The sequence below is a fragment of the Podarcis gaigeae genome, assembly GCF_964106915.1.
Source record: "Podarcis gaigeae genome assembly, chromosome: 2".
Classification (NCBI taxonomy): domain Eukaryota; kingdom Metazoa; phylum Chordata; class Lepidosauria; order Squamata; family Lacertidae; genus Podarcis; species Podarcis gaigeae.
In genome coordinates this window covers 71,323,210-71,342,043 of record NC_139679.1, presented here as the reverse complement: position 1 = coordinate 71,342,043, position 18,834 = coordinate 71,323,210, and the positions used below count along the sequence as shown (strand labels likewise).

Here is an 18,834-nt window from a genome sequence, read left to right as displayed (position 1 = left end):
TCAAAATGTTCCCATTAGATAATATGCAAGATAAAAGGAACTTAGTGGAAGACCTGACAGATTTCAGCGCAGGCTCCCCACCCCCCACCCCAGGTGTTAGTCAGGCTTACTGGGTATGGACTAAAGTAGTATTTTAAAACTGAATTGAGTACTCTGTGGGTAGCAAAATGCAGTTGCTCCTTCAGATAAGATGCTCTGGTGGATGGAACTGCAACTTGTTGAAATACTGTACAAATTTAAACTCTGGTTTCACAAAACAGGAGCAGGGGTGATCCAGATTTCAGCCCACTAATGTAATGCCAAAGTACATAGGGCCTAATATAAATGTGTTTCCTAGTACAAGCTATTTGTTGCTTATTCCTACTGGTTGACATCCACTGGTCCAGAACAATGGGTTGATCTCTGCTCCATCAGGTGAGAAGTTGGCTCTTTGAAGAAGGGTTTGACTTGGGGCTGGTTTATCAAGCTCCTTCTATTCCCCACTCTGCCTCGTAAAAGGACTAAGAGAAACTCTTCAAATGTGGTCTTGACTTTTGAACAATGCCTGTGCATCCCTGATTATGTAAAGGCAGTCACCATTCCCTATGAGTGTGCATTTTGGAGGTGGGGCTTAAAAAACAACAACTTGTGAGCTGCGTGTGTACCACACAAATGCTCATTGGACCTTCTCAGTAATTTTCTCTTTTATTATAACTAGAGTAAATGCCTTCTTAAACCAATAGCCTTTGCTCTGCTTCAAATCAAGGCTTTCTTCCTCTGTCCCACTGAACCTCCATCACATTTGTACCACTGGAGGATTGGGACTAGCATCTTTGTAGTTGCTCCTGTTGCACCAAAAATACCTGTGCAAAACATAAAACCATTCAATTAAGTTGTAAAAGAGAATCTACAAGTTACATCTGATTAAACTGTTCAAGGTTTGCCACATATTTGACACAGATAGCAAATCAGAATGTTTTTCTAATCTCAAACTATTAATGGCTCTTCATGATTTATTCATGCTCCTTTTGGCCATTGTCAGCTAGGCACAAAGTGGCCTTTGATTACTGAGTTTAACCAAAAAAAAGCTACTGTTAAATGGAAGTGTGAGCTATCAGCTCTTGTAAATCTCACTCTGTACCTCTAAACAAGTCCATTATGTCTCGTCTGCTTCCCTGGTAGATACTGCATATGCTAAGAATAAAGTGAATGGCAAATGGTACTACTTTGATGACAGCAGTGTGTCTCCAGCATCCGAAGATCAAATAGTGGTATGTATTTGAAGTCAACTGAATATACCTTGATGTACTCTGTAACTTTTAGAATTACAGGGGCATTGCTCAGTACTTAAATTGAGGCTCAGACCAACAATACACATTTTCATCGCTGCATAGTTCTATACATTAAGATGCTGGTTGACAGGGATTTCATTGGCACTTCACTTTTCAGTGTGCCTGGCTGCTGTGTAAGCAGTGTGTTTAAAAACCCTTTTTTTAAAAAAGGGCATGAAATCTGAGATTCAGCTCCCCCCCCCCCCCCGAATACTCTCTAACAATGTTTATGCAGCTGCTAAATCGGCACAGTTGCGAGGTAGGAATGGACATGCAGAATGTTTCCTAAAAAGAATTGAGGCATACACCTGGAAACTCATAAGGAAGATGGAGCTGAGTGCAGCTCTGTTTGACTTGGTCAGACTTTCTTGACACTGTTACAGATAGGTAGCCGTGTTGGTCTGCCATAGTCAAAACAAAAAAAATTCCTTCCAGTAGCACCTTAAAGACCAACTAAGTCAGTTCTTGGTATGAGCTTTCGTGTGCATGCACACGAAAAGCTCATACCAAGAACTAACTTAGTTGGTCTTTAAGGTGCTACTGGAAGGAATTTTTTTTGTTTTTTCTTGACACTGTTTGCCTAAATCACTTTCAGGAATGAATGCTGGATTATCTATTTCTATCAAACACAGGTAGCGAACATAGGTCCCTCCAGATGTGGCACTACAGTGATGATAGAGAGTTGTAGTCCAAAACATGCAGAGTGCACCAAGTTGTGGGAGGCTGCTCTAGATCTACAGAGCTACTAGAGAACAGGGTATTGGTACTGGGACTTCTCTTGCATGCAGGCTTGAAGACCAATTTAATCCCATTATTTTTCACCTTGCCTTGCAGACAAAAGCGGCATATGTCCTCTTCTACCAACGTAGAGATGGCATGCTCAAGGGAAACCCCGCTCCTTGCATAAGCACTGAGCTGAAATCTGAGGAATGTGATGGCATGGATACCAACTGAACCTATGTGGTGGGGTTTAAACAAGTCATATTGCTAATTTTAAAAGGCATCCAAGAACTGATTTTTGTAAGAATCAAACAGGAGTTTCAGTACAGAAGGACTCAATGAGCAGTAACTGTGGATAGCATAGGGAAGCAATAAGATGTCAAGGACTTGGGTATATCATAGCCAAAGAGCTTTTAAACAAATAGTTATTCAATAAAGTGTTATCTAAATCTGACTGTGTAGTCTGGCAGAAACTGTGTGGAAGCAGGAGCTATGCTGTATGACTGGAGCAATGCATGAAAGTGGGGCTGTGTTGCAAGAGGAAACAACATTTGACTGTAAGTAGAACTCTGGTTTGAGCTCTATGCATTGCAGAAGATTGCTGAGTGCTTGTGTTTCCAGAGTAAAAGAGAAGTGAACATTTGGCACAACTTCCAATCTTGCACAGCACATTTTGGCACTATGTTCCTGTCAGTCCCTTGCTGACATGGCATGGTGAGCTTGTGTGTGCTTTTAATAAAAAGAGAAAATTGCATATTTGTTCTGGCTCATTGTGTCCCATACAGGAGTCACAATCCCCACATTTTCTTGCTGCGTGCTAATAAAACAATTATTTAGGATCCGTCCCAAAGATTAACTCTCCCCCACCCCCAGCCTTTCCAGCAGCAGTGTTCATGGGGCCTATTCTTCACACCAACTCACATGAAGACTTATATGCTCTGAGTTTCTTCCTGATCTAGTTGGTAACTTACATATTGTGCAATCACAAGGCTTCTTTATTCAAGTGTCTCATTGGGGAGCTAAAATAACTTTCCCTGGTAGTTTTTGAAATTCCGCTGTCAATTGTCTTCTATTTCTCTGCACTTTCAGCCACACCATGAAAAGTTCAGAGTCCATCTCTTGAAGGCTGCATAGGAATCAGTGTCCAGTGGCATATGTCCTTTTGGGTGGTCTCAGACACACTATTTTTCTTTCTAGCCATTTCATTTCTCTTTTTGTAATCTTCTGCTATCCTCATACCTCCTTAGTATTTTTTTCTCATTGGCTGAGAGATGGCAAGAGTAAATGTTGTTTGACTTCTTCCTACCCACAGCCTCCTCCTCCACGGAGGATGATAGACAAGAACCTTCTAGGAAAGGAGCTTTCAGGTAATGCCGTGGAATTCCCGTGCACACTGCTATGACACCTTAAGGCATTTCCCATTTAGTGTCATGGCTTTGAAACTACCTTGGCACCTGTGTAAAGGTGTTTCACTTTTGTGCTCTGAACACATTCCCACGGATTCCCTTCAGCAAACTAAGAAATATTCCTCTCCCAGACTGCTTCTGTGCTGATCTTTATCAGCATGACATCAGGCAAGTGGTAGCCAGTGGCATCGTCAGGCCACATCATTTTAACAGAACTGATTAAAAGTGATTGTGTTCTTTTTAACTTACAGAGCAGAAGAGTCTTCATTGCTGTCAGCTGCATTTTGCTCACTATCCTCCAGTGATTACTATTGCGTTCTCCAGGATAGTCCTTTTAAACACTGAAATTTGAGTTGTTTGGTTCAGTTGCTAATGCTTCCAGGTTCTTTAATTGATTTGAGGTCTTGTCTCAACTGGATATTATTTTCCTGCACACTTGGGTTGGTGGGTGGGGTTAGGGCTGGAATTATTTAAAGGCTAAGTTCAAACTGTAGCATTGCACTGTTTTGTTTTTTCCTGTTTTTCTGGGTTATATTTACTTTGGAATGTAACATTTGGACAGATAAGGAAACAGATATTTAAAAGCAAAGAGCAATTTAATGTAACCATATGTATTTCTGTTCCATACTGTTGCAGCAATCTTTTCACTGCTCTGTATGGTCAGATAGTGTGCACATTTGTGTTTGGGTGATTTTTGGGCTCCTGAACTAAATTTCTTCTAAATGCTGTAAAGATGGTATTAGGAACCTGGATTTGCCTCTGACCAGGCTGGATCCTAGCTGGTGTGTACATTCTGTATAGTGTCAAAATCTGTTTTTAGACTAGCACTTTGTAAGTGACTGGCTTTACTGTATAAAAGGAAAAAAAATTAAAAAGGAGTGGATTGCACTTGAGTGTGAACTTTGTTTTTTCTGTATGGTGGATGGGGATTTGAAATAGATACTCAAACCTGTATCTCTAGTTTTTAATTGGTAGTCTGTATGAAACACTGCAAATGTTATAGGAACTTTATTTTCTGCAGAAGTGTGTGCTCTGCAATTTTATTATTGATTATTTAGATTTGTTACTCATTTGTTACCCAAAGGATTCCAAGTGACTTGTGTTTTAAAAATCATGGTACATGTAGATAAATGTGCCCAGGATATGCATGTTGATGAATGCATAATTCCAAAAAATATCATCTCTGTCTGTAAATATATATCTCTCTCTCCTCTCTCCCACCCCCTCCCAAGGAAATAAAGTCATTGCAAACCAGCACTATATACAAGGTTGCGAGAGCACAGTGGTACCTAGTACAAATAAATTTGATCAAAATTAGCTTTATTTTGAAATTGCTTCTGAAAACTCTGGGCCAGCTTTTACCTGTAAGGTATTCAACTAGCACATCCCATCAGAGCAAGGATTTCCATTTGCTGGGACATTAATTTCCTATTTGGCTTGGGAGGAAATAGCTTTATCTCTGATTCCCATTGTAAAAAGTAGATCTGAATAACTAAAGTGTAAGCAATGTATTTGATGACACTAACTTAAGAAGCTTTTATTATTATAAAGCATAAAAGGTGGGGTAAGTACAGTGGTACCTCAGGTTGCAGGTGCTTCACGTTACAGACTCCGCTAACCCAGAAATAGTACCTTGGGTTAAGAACTTTGCTTCAGGATGAGAACAGAAATCGTGCGATGGCAGCGGGAGGCCCCATTAGCTAAAGTGGTGCTTCAGGTTAAGAACAGTTTCAGGTTAAGAACGAACCTCTGGAACGAATTAAGTTCTTAACCAGAGGTACCAATGTAATGGAAAGACCAGAATATATTTACAGTAATACAAACTATAATTTACACCTGATACCATTGTGCTGGCTACGCCTAAAATATTTTTGACTATGTAGGCAAGATTATAAAATAGATTAGAGGTGCATCTCATGTAAAAACATTATTTTTGTCATTTTGATTTCTAAAATGGAACTAGTTTTCTTTGTTAACTTCTCCAGCTATGTGATCAGAGTATGGAAAGAATTAAAATTACTGTTAAAGCACCAAAAGGACAGTTGGAAGAAAGTTGAATAGCTGATTTCCTTCTTTGCCAATCCATGTTAAAATGTGGGGGTTCTTGAGTGAATCCTAGTATAGTATTAAGTCCTACATTGGATCAGCTATGGAGCAGTGCCAAGGACAAGGCAGAGGTGACAGAAAGGTGCCAAAGAGAGAAAGAACTACATAACTTTTAGACATAGGGAAGTTTCTAATGTTTGATATTTTACTATGTTATATATATGCTGTCAGATGGCCAGAGTAGCTGGGGAAACCCAGTAAGATGGGTATAAATAATAAAATTCATTATTCTTATCATTGATTGCCTGTTTTGGGGTGAGGAGCCTGTGGTCATCCAGAGGTTGCTGGATTACAGTTCCCATAATTGCTGATCATTGGCTAGCTGGGGCTAATGCGAGATGGAGCCCAGTACCCTCTAGAGCAGTGTTTCCCAACCTTGTGCCTCCAGCTGTTTTTGGACTACAATTCCCATTATCCCTTGCCACTGGTCTTGCTAGTCAGGGATGATGGGAGTTGTAGTTCAAAAACAGCTGGAGGCACAAGGTTGGGAAACACTGCTCTAGACGACCACAGCCCTGGGTTATGTGACAAGTACTAGGTAAAAAATGCTAGATGGGAAACATCAGTTGGCACCAAGAAGGTTATGTGGCAGAGAGATGATTTTACTCAAAGTTGCTTTTGAAATGGTCTGTCTTATGCTGTTGGGCAAAAGGCACTAAGTACAATCTTGAGAGAAAGTTCTAGCAGAGGGGAAAGGTTCCGTGACAGTTGAAAACCTTCAGTAGAGGGGGGAGGCAACAGACTGTTTACTAGAAGTATCCAGATCCAGTTGTTGATCATCCCCATGTTACTCAAAAGTGCTTAAGCAATCAATCTTCTATCCTGCACTTGTCTTGATATTGGGACGACTTGGTAAACCATCACAACAGGTGAACAATTCAGAGTTGATTTGTGTGTAGGATGGATTGCTCCACGTTCAATTTACAAGGGGCATTTATTCAAACTATGAAAGCGTGTTAAATTACTCGTTAGCACTTATTAACCACTCAGTAGTCACAAGAGTAGAAAAAATGGTCCATTCTTATACCTTGTTAATAGATGAAGTGAAAGGTTGTTGACTGCAAGTAAAGAACCAGGTAAGCTGTAGTGGCTTTCTGGATATATTGGGAGAATATAACGGGATTTCTATGGCTGGGTTTTACTAGAGCAAGTGTCTAGTAAAACTGACACACACACCTTAATTGACACAAGCCTGATGAGTTTTGAATAAGTTTTCGAGCAAGAGTTTGAAGGTTAATATTGCAGGTGCCTGCTAAATCTCTATTGGACGTTCATTCCACAGGAGGTCAGTAACACTGAAGGATCAGTTTTGTGCTGATGTCAAATGTGCCTCACCAACTTGGGGGACAGGTATTGGTGATCGAGCTGGGGTATAAGGGTCCTCCTTATCCTTACAGCCTTGTAACGTAGATTAGGCTGGTCTCAAATTCACCTGACAAGTTTAACAGCTGAATAAGGTTTTGAAGACATGTCTTCCTGAAGAAAGTCTAGCAGGAAGTATTGTATGCTATGCAAATATCAAACTACAATGGATTATAAGGAGCCCTGAATAAAACAATCTAAAGTGTACTTCAGCACTCATGTAAAAATCATGGCCTATGTGTGAAGTATTTGAAAAATCGCATCTGATTTTTTAATCCTTTTTGTTTTTAATGTTGCATTAACATTCAGTAATCCATCTGTGTCAAGGACATAGTATATTGAGAAAAGGAAATGCTAGGATTAGCTGACTGCACTATAACTGAATGAATTGGCAACTTAGTATTGATTTCAATCTGTACGCACCCTCCCAACTTTTTATTTTCTTATATAACCAAACTCCTGGACAACGTGATACTTCTTCCTTTCAGGTGAGATGTCAGAAAAGCTGAACAGATGCCGTAAGGAGCTAACTGCAGCTATTGACAGAGCAGTGGAAGACCTCTTGGTTCCTTTCCCCCCCTCCCCAGATTCCACCACTGATCAGAACTTTGACTTGCAGACAGCACAGCCCTCTTCACCCCTAAATGCAGATCTCTTTAGTCAGAAGGGAGAACTTACTCTTTCAACTGTGTATTGCCCCCAGTCATCTTTACCAGTCTCTTCCACTCCTGAAAAGGAGAATCCCCTCTTCAGGCCAAACTTAATTCCAGTGACTACCGCTTCCAACATTCCATGTACAAAACGGGAACCCTTGACAAGCAAGGAAAACACATGGCTACATCCTCCCATCTTCATGGCTGACCGGCAGTTTTTCATCAGCCCAGAAGACAGTGAGAGATGGAGGAAAGGACATCTAAGGTATGCTCTGCTTGTCACAGGCTTAATTTTTGTCTTAGGATGAAAAGCACTGAGCTTCTATTCGGATGGCTGTTGATGTGGCTTTCAGACTGGTCCAAAGAGCTGGCTCAAAATATGTTGTCACATGAGAAATACATTTATTTATTTATTTATTTATTAACAATTTGCCACCTTTCAGAGATGCTCAAATCCCACTGCCTTACTCTGTGGAATGGTAAAGCACAGTGTTAGGGTGCTCCTCATGGTTCAATTTTAGACCACCTCTAGTAATTGTTTTGTTATTGCTGGTGCAAGCACATTTATTTCTCAACATAGAGGAAAGTTCTAAACCATGATTCAAAAAGCTAAGATAGACTAATGTAAAATTTTGGTAGAGATCATACACTTTAGAGAATGTTTAACTGAACAATGTCTCCATAACGTGTTTCTGTGGTGTTTAGCAAACCTGATGAAAGGCCTGTGAAGTCAGAAGGAAGTATAAGTGCCACTGATGTTCCTCCACAGAGCCCGAAAGATCTTGCCAATATGAGTGGTAAGTGTTGTCTGCCCTGCTTACCAGACATGGCTTTTTAAAACTGGCACTGTAAAGAGCAATTGAGTTGCATACCTGCAGATTCTGTAATAGACCGTGTAACCTGGTGCGGTATCTTTAGTTATTTCTCCATTACATGAACAAGTTTTAATCAAGTTTTTAACCAATAGCTGCTAGAGTGAATGCATTATTACAGGGTGTACCATGGCAAATAATTTCAGCATAAAGCCAAGGGCTTGAACGGCAGAAAAGGTTAGCATGCATATCCTTGAAATAAGACTTTCTGACTTGGAAACAGTTACATATGGCTAGGGAGGAATACTTTAGACCAGGATGGCTAACCTTTTGGACCCAATGATTGATCTGGTGAATAGGGAGATGGAGGCTCTGTACTCTGATCCTTCCATCACAATGGCAATGCCGCTTCTTTCCCACTCACCAGGTAATTTATCAGGCGAGTGGGAGACCATTTGCATCCTGAACTTGCACAAGCCTTCTGAGAAGTACTCTACATGCAGGAAGAATTGAATGGGGGTGAGGAGAGAGAGAGAAGAGAAGGGCACTCATAGGTGAATCATCCCTTCTTTAGACCACTGTGGCCCAATTAGCGTTCATAATTTAGAATCCTTCACATCCATTGCTACACACTTGCTTTCAAGCCATCACCTATTAACAAACATGAAGATACTTTACCCCAAAGCTGGAAGGGAGGTATTTGAGTAATTGATATTAGAATGCTAAAAGCAGTGGGTTGGGTTCCTCTTTAGGGGGGGAAAAAGCCTAGTACTTGCACTTACTTTACATGTTGGCCAATGGAAGCTTAGCAGGAGTGTTTATGCTGAAAATCCCTCTATGTAACAGCCATTCATCAACTTGTGCAGATATTTAGGGGCAGGACTGATAAGTTGCATTCTTGTTTTTACACTGAAGATAACCCAGCTATTTGGCCATCAGAGAGGATGCACAGGAAAACTGACTTTGAGAATGAACTTCAGCAGATGTCTAGGCTCTCAAGTGAACTGTTTCCTCTAGATGAGGCCTCAGCCTTGGATCCGAGTGCGCAGATCGGTTTCAGAAAGGTCCTGGAGCATACCTTAGAGGATGAAGCAATTATTGAGACACTGCTGGATATGGAAGAGGATTACAAACCAAACAGCTCCACCTTGCAGCAGCTGCAGTAGAAAGGCTGGTGTGAGGTGTGAGCTATTTAAGATTTGATAATTAATGCTTCTGAACCATGGAAACTTAGGCAAATAATCCTTTCTGTTGCCAGATGCACTATTAAAGTGATTTACAATAGTGTGACGTTATAGTGTTTTCCCCACAGGCTAATGCACACTGTACATTATCTAGGCCTGGATCAGAAGATACTACCCTTAAGATATTGTCTTCCTGTCTTTTGAGGAACAACTTATCCGCAATGTGCGTGACAAAGGGTAACTGATTATATAGTTATGGTTTCCTACTACATTTGTCAAGCAATGGGATGGTACAAATCCAACTATCTACATTATGGCAAAACTGCCTTAAAGTTCTTCAAGCTTTTAGCTGCCTCATTTTGTAAAGCTATTCAAGAGAAAATGCTTGCAAGGACAGGATGAGATATTGTGAAAGTGATTTTAGAAATAAGTAACTACAAAGTGAACATTTAAAGTTATTCCATGTACCTTAAAACATTCAGCATCTGCTATAGTACAGAAACCTCTTCACATTCCCCTCAAGAGCAGATTTACAATTTGCCACAAAAGGGGGCAGGGAATATGTACACCATCAAGGTTGAAGAGCAGTCTAAGAGTTTATTTGCTATAAACATGGAGATAACAAGCAGCTGTACCCATCTCCCAGTACCCCAAACATACACTAGTGATAAATCTTCTTTTGCTTTTCAAGTTATTGTGTATAGGTAGCTTTAACCATTTCAGTTGTAGGGGGGCAATGCTTTTTAGTAAAGCATTATTGATGCTGGAGTCAAATTAGGTCACTGCTTAGAATGGATTTTATCATATTAAAAGCAGTTTTCACATAAGCCTACAGTTGGATGGAGAGATGTGTCTTTAGAATCAGAGAACAAAGTAAAAGCTTCTGAATTTCACTAATGAACACTTTATAACTTACTCTAAACATAAATATACTGCTACAGTAAGGGAGAGCTGTACATAGGCAGAAATGGGCAACAGGATATATTTCAGAGCCTCACTGACACAGGCAGATACAGCTGCTCCAGGAGGGAGGTAATACTTTCCCTTACAGTACTAGCTACTGTGCGACCAGAGCTGAACCAGAAGTCCATTTCATTGACACATTATCTTGTTTCTTAAAGACACAAATACAGTGAAGAGCTCCCTTCATTTTTCTCAGGCATAAAAACATAAGCCAAGGCCACGTGTTATTCCAAAAGGATAATCAAATGCTTACATTCTGACCAACTTCAGACTATGGCATCAGTAGCCTTTTCTCGACTGTCACAGTATGCCAACTGACCCACAGTCATTAAAGAACATTTTATCCAATCAACCTACTTCTGTTATTATGAATCTGAGGAATGTGCATTGTCTTCTGATTATACAAACGAGCCCCCAAGAAGCACTGAACTATAATTCACCAAGTACCTTAGGTCATACATATTGGGAGACTTCAGATGCTTGTTCCCTAATGCAGTGTTTCCCAACCTTGTGCCTCCAGATGTTTTTGGCCTACAACTCCCATCATCCCTGACCACTGGTCTTGCTAGCTAGGGATGATGGGAGTTGTAGGCCAAAAACATCTGGAGGCACAAGGTTGGGAAACACTGCCCTAATGGACAATAAGAGCAAAAGCTCAAAGCTTGTCTTCCAAAGACAAACCAGTATCTTAATAAAAAAGGGATTTTCCTTGGTTCTAGATCGTGTCTTAAAAACATTTAAATCAAATTCTTAAAATGAAAGAAGTCTACTCACAAATAGATTCAGTGCTGGTGCCATCTAAAGTCAAAGTGTACCAATGGTCCTTTTTCAATACCAAAGTCAGTGTTTAGTTACTGCTCCAGCAGACCCTAAACCTCTGACCATGCACTTAGGGGGCAGGAGAAAGAGTGGCTCTAGAGACAACAGGTCGCTTCTAGTCCAGTCCCTAATCAAGCCTTTCTCCTCAAAAGAACCAGCCTCCCAGTAGACAGAGGAGTACCTCAGTCTGTGGACCACTGAATGGCAACAGTAAGGAGAATCATCTTTGGATGCTTCTCTCATCTAAATTCAAGTCTTTGAGTATTGGCAGTTATGCTGCATATGCAGCAAGGCAGCCCTGGCAATGAGAGATCCTTCAAGGGTTAAATCTTATACCAATATTTTAATCATTATGGATTCTGACTTAGGCTTAGTATGCCTCTAGAGTAGCAGGTACATTTAAAATTTTCAGGGACCCACACTTAATTTCAAGTTTTCCTGAAATATAAATGTTTCTTCCAGTAAGTTTGGTCAATCACTACAAGTTTGGTAGTTTGCCTTCTGACATGACTATTAGCAGCTGCCAAATCAGAGCTCCATGTGACTCAAAAGGCATCAGAGACCTCAGAAGCAAGACTCTGTCCTGCAGATATATAACTCACATAAGTTCTGACCATCTTTATTCTGGCCACCAGTAAGAGTACATTATAGATAAATAAACACAAACTGACTTAATGCCAACCATATGAAGCAACTCAGAACATGGACGTCTGCAGCTCTTCCTTAAACATGCCTTCAAAGCGGAGGTCTTTAGCCATGAGTTCCTCTTCAACATCCTCTAGGGCCCACTGATGGTCAGTCAGTTCTAGAGCCTCCCATTCTGTCTGTAGTGATAAAGAAAAAACATTGATGCAGCCAATAGAAGTGCACCAACCACCTACTTTCTATCTTGGAAGAAAGCCTTTGCTCAACAATTCTGCCTTAATTTATTCATGCTGCTTTATACTCTGAATCTTGAACAAAGACACTGAAGTTTGTGACTGAACTGTATGTGTGCAGAGTGATTAAATAGTAGGAAGTTGCAAAGAAGAATCATAATGTGTACAAGGAAGCAGCAAGGCTATTGAACATACAAGCAGGTATGTTTGGGGGAGGGGGCAGGTCCTCACAGCTAACAACTGCCTGCAATACTAAACGGAGATCATTGGGCATTTTTGGTTTGTGTGTACATGGCTGCTAGTGCCTAGCATTTGACAAGTGGGCTGTTTTCTGGAGATTAAACTTTTATTTTACTGCACAACTTGCAGACAGAAGAACAGCTCAGAATGCATGAAGCTACTTTTGGGATTTGAAACCTGTTTCTTATTTCTTGCAATTAGTACCGTAAAACAAGTTTCTGTTCAGCATATTTCCACTTTGTATACAATGTTAAGTATCTTCTCCATACAGGTCATCAACTAGAATACAGTATATATTAATGCATAGGTTTTCAAACTTTCTACCCCCTGGACACTCTTACTTTACCATTTTGTCTTCCAAGGACCCCACCCATACCCCCTGTCTATGCACTGGTAATAATGGGCACTTCTTTTGGCTAAGCTTCTCCACCATTACTGATCTTTTCAGCTAGTGTTTCCTGATGAATGGAAGTTTTAGCTACCCTAAAGCGGCATGAAAAGATTACAATAGAATAGGGGTTTCCAATCACACTCCTATAAGCTACAAAATTTATTTAGCATACATTCAATAAACAGATATTTAAGACCATCATTTTTTGCAGGTTTTAATCCTTTGAGGTATTTTTTCTGTACATTCAAGGAATAGAAGAAAGGCTACATGAAACTTGAGCAGCTCGTTTCAGCAATTGGAACAGAAGCCTCATACCTTGAATGCTTTATTAGTATCTGCAGGCATGGCCATTGCCGCCCCTGTCATCTGCTCCTGCATTACTCTGGACTGATCGGCAGCTGTAAATATGAAAGAGTGACTCGTGTGACTCTATATAACAGTAGCAAGACCATCAAAGCTGGGGAAAATTAAGAATGTGAGCATTATAGTGCTGTGCTGAGGTAGACAGCAAAATATCTCCCTTGTATTGTACAAGTTAGGCCGAAAAAGGTACGAAGTCTCAGTCAGGTATGCTTAACTTTCTTCAGCCTTAATAAGCTGAAGACAAGATTTTTGTCTATTATTGCTGGAAATTCTTACAATTTACTAATATTAGTAACTAGGTCAAAATTCCTAAGAAACATTTAAGCATAGTTTGATACATTTATTAAATCAAGAATCACTCTTACTTTTACATAAATAGCAGTTTCTTACCATTATCTTGACCAAGAATGAGGGTATAAATGCTTCGAAGTCCAAACACATTCAGAAAATACCAAGAAGCAGAGCTAACCCTAACAAACCAAAGAAACTGAGTGTCATTTAAACAAATGCACAAATGCCCAATTCCCAACACTGCTGTAACTTTCACAGCTTTAGATAGACAAAGATTGTTTGAAGCACAGTGAAGGATTCTTACCAGGATGCATCCAAAGTAAGCAACTCAATACCCTGCTGTAGCATTGGTTTAAAACGAAGCGTCAAAGGAAAGGGGACTTTTGCTGTAAAAAAATATAAATATGGTCAGAAACAATTATGATTATTACAAAGCACCATAAAACACAGTGCTTTGCAGGGGAATATAACTGAAGGGAAATTTGTCTCACAAGGAGCTTAAAACCTGTAACAGGGAACACAAACACTCAGCTAATGAAAACGCTGATTAAATTTGGGATTTTAGAAGCATCAAGCCTCCAGGCCACACAAGTTTAGATTCCTAAACAGACACTTACTTGTGACAAAACCAGAGAAGGTCATGTTGATCCAGCCTCCAATAAGAATCATAGGAAGTACATTTGTTACATTCCCTTTCATCATATCTGTCAGCATAGTAGGATCTGCAAAGCAAATGCAGTTAAAGTGACCACACAATTGACAGCCTACACACCCATGGATTTCTGAAGTTTGGGTATACTACTTTAAAAACAAAGGAAACCTCCTTAGCATGATTGAAGAGATCACCCTGATTTAGTCCTTAATTTGCTATTTAATTTGACTTTAAGTATATCTGGGCTATTTTATGAGAAAACCAGGTAGACTTTAGAATTAGTGGCTGTTGCTAAGCACAAAGGCAAATCAGATGTTCCTATTACTACCAGAGTTAGAAACTGTGATATGAAAGCTAGGAGCTAAATGGCACCTTAAACCTAGGCACGCCTTTTTATAACAGTAATACAAATACTGTATTTTTCGCTCTATAGGACACACTTTTCCCCCTCCAAAAGTGAAGGGGAAATGTGTGTGCATCCTTTGGAGTGAATGCAGGCTTCAGGAAGCTATCCGCAGGAAGCTATCCAAGCTCCGAAGGCTTGTGGATAGCAGGAAGCAGCCCGAATCCCGGGGAGCGCAGCGCTGTGCACCCCGGGCTTGGGCAGCTATCCACAAGCCTTTGGAGCCTGCCGGGAGTTCCCGCCGGGCTCTGAAGGCTTGCGGATAGCAGCAAGCTCCGGGAGCGAAGGCGAGGTTGCTTCCCCTGCCCCACGGCTAAAAAGGAAGCCAAGACAGCGAGCAGGATCCATCCCGCTCGCTGTCTTGGCTTCTGCCAAAGCTGCACGCAGCCTCTCCCAGCTGGAGAGGTTCTGTGTGGCTAAAGAGGAAGCCAAGACAGCCAGTGGGATGGATCCCGCTGGCTGTCTTGGCTTCTTTGCTCTTTGGGGCTGGGGGGGGGGGAGGAAATAATTTTTTTTCTTTATTTCCCCCCCAAAAAAACTAGGTGCTCCCTATAGTCCAGTGCGCCCTATAGAGCAAAAAATACGGTAATACAAAGCTGAAAATGAATGAACTGCAGTTAAAATATTATGTTCATTTTTCACATGGTCTAATTCTTCCCCTGCCCAACCCCCCTAATACTCTTAAGAGGGTCTCTTCAGGGAGTAGCTGGAAGTGGGGAGGCAGAAAAAGGTCCTCCTCCTCTTCCATTCTGCAGTTTTAATCTGAAATCTTAGGTGCAGTACTGCACCCAGAGCTCAGAAGCTGCTCATGCTAATCAAATTCCCTGTCGCAAAATGCGCCTGGAACAATGGGAGTTTCAAACACTGATTACTACTCTATTGCTCATGTTTTAGAATATAACAAACTCTTAGGAAGCCTTCTTACTTACCTGTCATTGGGGAAGGTGGCACTACCTTCCTTTTAGTTTTCTTAAAGAACCCATCATCTGGATTATTGAAGTAATACTTCCGTGTCAGAAAGGACTGAAAAAAGAAAAACAAGTTCTAATGATGAAAGAAGTGGACGCAAGGCTTCAAAATTAAGCACAGGTTATTTCTCTGTAGAAGAGCTTGCAATAAGGATGATAGACATTTACCCTGCAAACGACCTACCCTGCTTTTCCAAATATTTCCAGGTTTCAATGGAAACTGTGGCAATGCATAGCCTCCTTTAATTTTTTCAAGTATCTTTGCCTGTGACATAGTTTAGGCACTTGTGATATAAACAGAGATGTAGCCAAACATTTTTACAGGTAATCATGTTACACATTTCCCAAAAGATCAGTGGCAATACAAATAATTTCCTCCGTCTAGTATACCCATAATGTTGATAAGATGCAAAGACAAAATTATACTGAAAGCCATATGCTGCTCATATTATTTTTTTAGTGCATTAAAAAAACTTAAAACAAAGTATGCGAGGTAGAAACAAAGTAGGTCTCCAAAAGACACATTTAGACAATGTATGAGGTTGGATTATCAGGGAACCATGCAAGCTTTGAAGTCTGCTAGCTTGTGTCTGTTATGAGCCACTTTAATTTGATAGGGATTTCCCCCCTTGGATTGACAGGATGTCCCAGATTCATTCTAACCATTAACATTTTAACTGCTGCAATTAACAGTTTAATCTGGTCTAAGCATGCTGATCTTAGTAAATATATTTTAAAATAGTAATAGATCCAATTTTGCAACATGACAGCAAATTAGAATGATGGAATACCCCACTGTCTTGGCTGTATATTGCTGCATATTAATAGTAATAAAAATGACTGGGTCTACTCCACAAATGTGCTTACAATGTGCATTTTAGATCTTTATTAAGACTACATTCCAAATCTTGGAACAATTAAGGTTTCCCCTTCCTCTAGTTTTTAAATTCTGACACAAATGGAAACGTACCTGCTTTGGAATGTACTTTCCATTTTCTCTGAGAACTCTGCTTCGAATCAGAACTTGACTGAAAGAAAGAAAGCCATTATCATACATATGAAATAGAAGAAGAGAATAAGGAGGAAGACAGAAAAATATTCCTGCACGAACACTGCATGTGACACTGATGCAAAATACAACTGAGCCTCCCAACAAGTTATCAATATTCACACAGTTTCATATAAAAATCTATCATCTTTCATAGTTTAAAAACATGTGTTGAGCAAGATTTCAAGAACAGCAAGAAATGATTTGGGAACCAATACTAGATATTAATCCAATAAGGGCAACAGTTTCATTCCTTGCCACAGAGAGCTGCTTCATATACTTCTTTTTTGAAACACAAAAATGCTCCACGAAGAAAACACAGGGCTGCTCATAAATATCTGAAGTGTACAAGCAGTTATTGACCAGACAGCCATTGTGGAGACCCCCCCCCTTTTAACGAGAAATCAGGGTAGAAAAATACAAATATTCAATCCATGCATTTGCTGTGGGGAAACATTATAGTGTACATACATTTCCCTATATTATCTCCATATTTTAAAACCATAAAGAAGTGAACAGTCATAGAACATGACAAAATCTACATGAAAAGCACAGATATTTTCAATCAGATTAGCCTTGCGATTTTTAATAACTGTTTTCTTATCCCCTTCCACCATCACCACTAATCCCTTGCTATCATCTATGTGACTAGAAACAATCTGAAGAAAGTTATACATATTTATAGAAGAAAAGCTGGAAAAAGTCCATATAAAGACTAAAGAGAGAAATCAAAATCTAAAAAGCAAAAACATTCAAAATATTACAAATATTACAAATAACAGTTTGTTTTGAATTTTCACCATTTTTAAGATTAAGTATGATAATCCTGGGGATTTTATTCAGCCCAGCTGACAGGATCCAGGAGCTAGGCTCTGCTTTTTCTAGTATATCTTGTGCATTCTTCTTTGCAAATATACAAAGACCAAGTCTCTTTTTCCGAAAACACCCCAAACCTACCTGCCACCTGGATTTCCAGCCACAAAGCCGGGTTTAGAAGTATTCCCAAATACGTACACAGCAAGATATAACCCACCTACTGCAGTTCAGTAAGCCTATGTGCTACCATAAAGTATTATCAATCTCTATAGTTTGATATAAGTGACGATGCCCACTTTTCAGTTGCAGGCATCTTTTACCTGTCAGATACTTGCTCCTGGGTGAGTTTTTTGTCACTTTGGAGAAGGATGGATACATAGTGACGAATCATCCCCACAAAGAAGGTTATGAAGACGATTGGGAGCACCACCCATAATCGAATATTAGAGTCCAACAACAGCTCCGGCTCACTCATTTTTTAAATTCAGTTCTGGTCATGCACTTCAACCTTCAGTATCTAGGGGAACAAAGCACAAGAAGTCAATTAGAAATTTCAACTTTCCCAAAATGTTGAGCCAGTTAGCGTGTTGCTAGCCAAGTTTTATTTATTTTGAAGGCTGCCTAAGTTCCCCAGAGCACAGTGGCTTTTCTAATTCTACCACAGCAGTTTTTCCTTACACCCAGGAGTTTCTTATGCAGGTGGGGAATTCTTTTTAAGTTACAAGGCAGCCACAGCAAGACACTGGGCAGAAATGGAAGCTCTGGCCATTAATCCCCATTTGTCCTCAGGGAAGCACAGAGAGGCTGAATAATTTGCCACTCGCGTATCTGGTACAGGCAGAGGCCTAAGAGACAAGGCAGGAAGGAAACCGAAATGCCATTAAAAGCAGGCAGCACTCCGTGTGAAGGAGAGCTCCGCGGCCAGTTTCTAATGACAGAGAGCAATCCTGGGACCGACGAAATAGAGACAAACCCTCTAGAAAACGGCAAACTCCTTAAAAAAATTTATTCACCTATTAGCACTAGGTCAACGGAAACCAGCAAATGTAAATACATGCGCACATACACGGCCTTGCCCTTTCGGAGAAGGGATCACAGCCGGATTCCACGCACCTGGAATTAAGTCGCAGGGTCGAGGCTCAAGCCTCTTAAAAAACCTCTTTAAAAAAAACCCCAACAAATTCACCACAGGTGGGGAGACGACCCCTCAGCGGCCACAGCCGCAGCCGGCCCACCCCGGGAAGAGGAAAGCAGACGCCGCGTAGCCCCCCGCCCCTCAGCCGCACCTGCACCGCGACCCCCGCCGCGCACCCACCGGCTCCTTACCTCTCCGGCGGCGGCAGCTCGGTCTCCCTCCCTCGCTTCACCCTTCCGGGAGCGACGCCTGACTCGCTTTCGCGGCGCCCGGTAGGGAGAGGCGTCGCGCGTTCGCTGACGTCACTGCGACGC

At 40.7% G+C, this 18,834-nt stretch overlaps 3 protein-coding genes and 1 long non-coding RNA gene across 6 annotated transcripts in view; 2 read left to right on the top strand and 2 right to left on the bottom strand.

Annotated features, from left to right (window-relative positions):
- The window catches only part of USP4 (ubiquitin specific peptidase 4), a 41,722-nt gene extending 37,398 nt beyond the window's left edge, over nucleotides 1-4,324 (top strand). For both annotated transcript variants that reach the window (XM_083726523.1, XM_083726522.1), the window contains 2 exons: nucleotides 1,162-1,250; nucleotides 2,145-4,324. In XM_083726523.1, coding sequence (XP_083582649.1) covers nucleotides 1,162-1,250; nucleotides 2,145-2,264 — 209 coding nt within the window. In that variant the 3' untranslated portion in view covers nucleotides 2,265-4,324. The remainder of the gene's footprint in view (nucleotides 1-1,161; nucleotides 1,251-2,144) is intronic.
- LOC310838886 lies at nucleotides 664-4,311 on the bottom strand. The gene is made up of 2 exons (XR_014561208.1): nucleotides 1,884-4,311; nucleotides 664-1,684 (listed from the first exon to the last, which is right to left on the bottom strand). It is a non-coding gene; the product is annotated as an uncharacterized lncRNA (long non-coding RNA).
- A 1,716-nt stretch (nucleotides 4,325-6,040) lies between the features above and the next one.
- LOC310838841 (uncharacterized protein C3orf62) lies at nucleotides 6,041-9,653 on the top strand. Of its 2 annotated transcripts, none has more exons than XM_083726664.1 (4): nucleotides 6,041-6,411; nucleotides 7,393-7,822; nucleotides 8,263-8,354; nucleotides 9,285-9,653. In XM_083726664.1, exons 2-4 carry the CDS (start codon nucleotides 7,398-7,400, stop codon nucleotides 9,533-9,535), a joined length of 768 nt encoding a protein of 255 aa, XP_083582790.1. In that variant the 5' UTR covers nucleotides 6,041-6,411; nucleotides 7,393-7,397; the 3' UTR covers nucleotides 9,536-9,653. The 2 variants fall into 2 exon arrangements, with proteins under 2 accessions (XP_083582790.1, XP_083582791.1); XM_083726665.1 differs by lacking the exon at nucleotides 6,041-6,411 and adding an exon at nucleotides 6,424-6,618.
- A 477-nt stretch (nucleotides 9,654-10,130) lies between these two features.
- EMC3 (ER membrane protein complex subunit 3) lies at nucleotides 10,131-18,833 on the bottom strand. The gene is made up of 10 exons (XM_083726663.1): nucleotides 18,712-18,833; nucleotides 17,706-17,902; nucleotides 16,492-16,549; nucleotides 15,483-15,576; nucleotides 14,116-14,220; nucleotides 13,803-13,884; nucleotides 13,598-13,677; nucleotides 13,160-13,242; nucleotides 11,144-12,159; nucleotides 10,131-11,003 (listed from the first exon to the last, which is right to left on the bottom strand). Exons 2-9 carry the CDS (start codon nucleotides 17,858-17,860, stop codon nucleotides 12,031-12,033), a joined length of 786 nt encoding a protein of 261 aa, XP_083582789.1. The 5' UTR covers nucleotides 17,861-17,902; nucleotides 18,712-18,833; the 3' UTR covers nucleotides 10,131-11,003; nucleotides 11,144-12,030.
- Between the last annotated feature and the right edge of the window lies 1 nt (nucleotide 18,834).

What these genes read in the sequence shown, in the direction of transcription:
- LOC310838841 (XM_083726664.1), top strand. Translation starts at nt 7,398, where the DNA reads ATGTCAGAAAAGCTGAACAGATGCCGTAAGGAGCTAACTGCAGCTATT. An exon ending in TGGAGGAAAGGACATCTAAG is followed by an intron (nt 7,823 to 8,262) that starts GTATGCTCTGCT and finishes TGTGGTGTTTAG; the next exon opens with CAAACCTGATGAAAGGCCTG. An exon ending in AGATCTTGCCAATATGAGTG is followed by an intron (nt 8,355 to 9,284) that starts GTAAGTGTTGTC and finishes TTTACACTGAAG; the next exon opens with ATAACCCAGCTATTTGGCCA.
- EMC3 (XM_083726663.1), bottom strand. Translation starts at nt 17,860, where the DNA reads ATGAGTGAGCCGGAGCTGTTGTTGGACTCTAATATTCGATTATGGGTG. An exon ending in GAAAGTACATTCCAAAGCAG is followed by an intron (nt 15,577 to 16,491) that starts GTACGTTTCCAT and finishes TTCTTTTTTCAG; the next exon opens with TCCTTTCTGACACGGAAGTA. An exon ending in ATACTAATAAAGCATTCAAG is followed by an intron (nt 12,160 to 13,159) that starts GTATGAGGCTTC and finishes TTATCACTACAG; the next exon opens with ACAGAATGGGAGGCTCTAGA.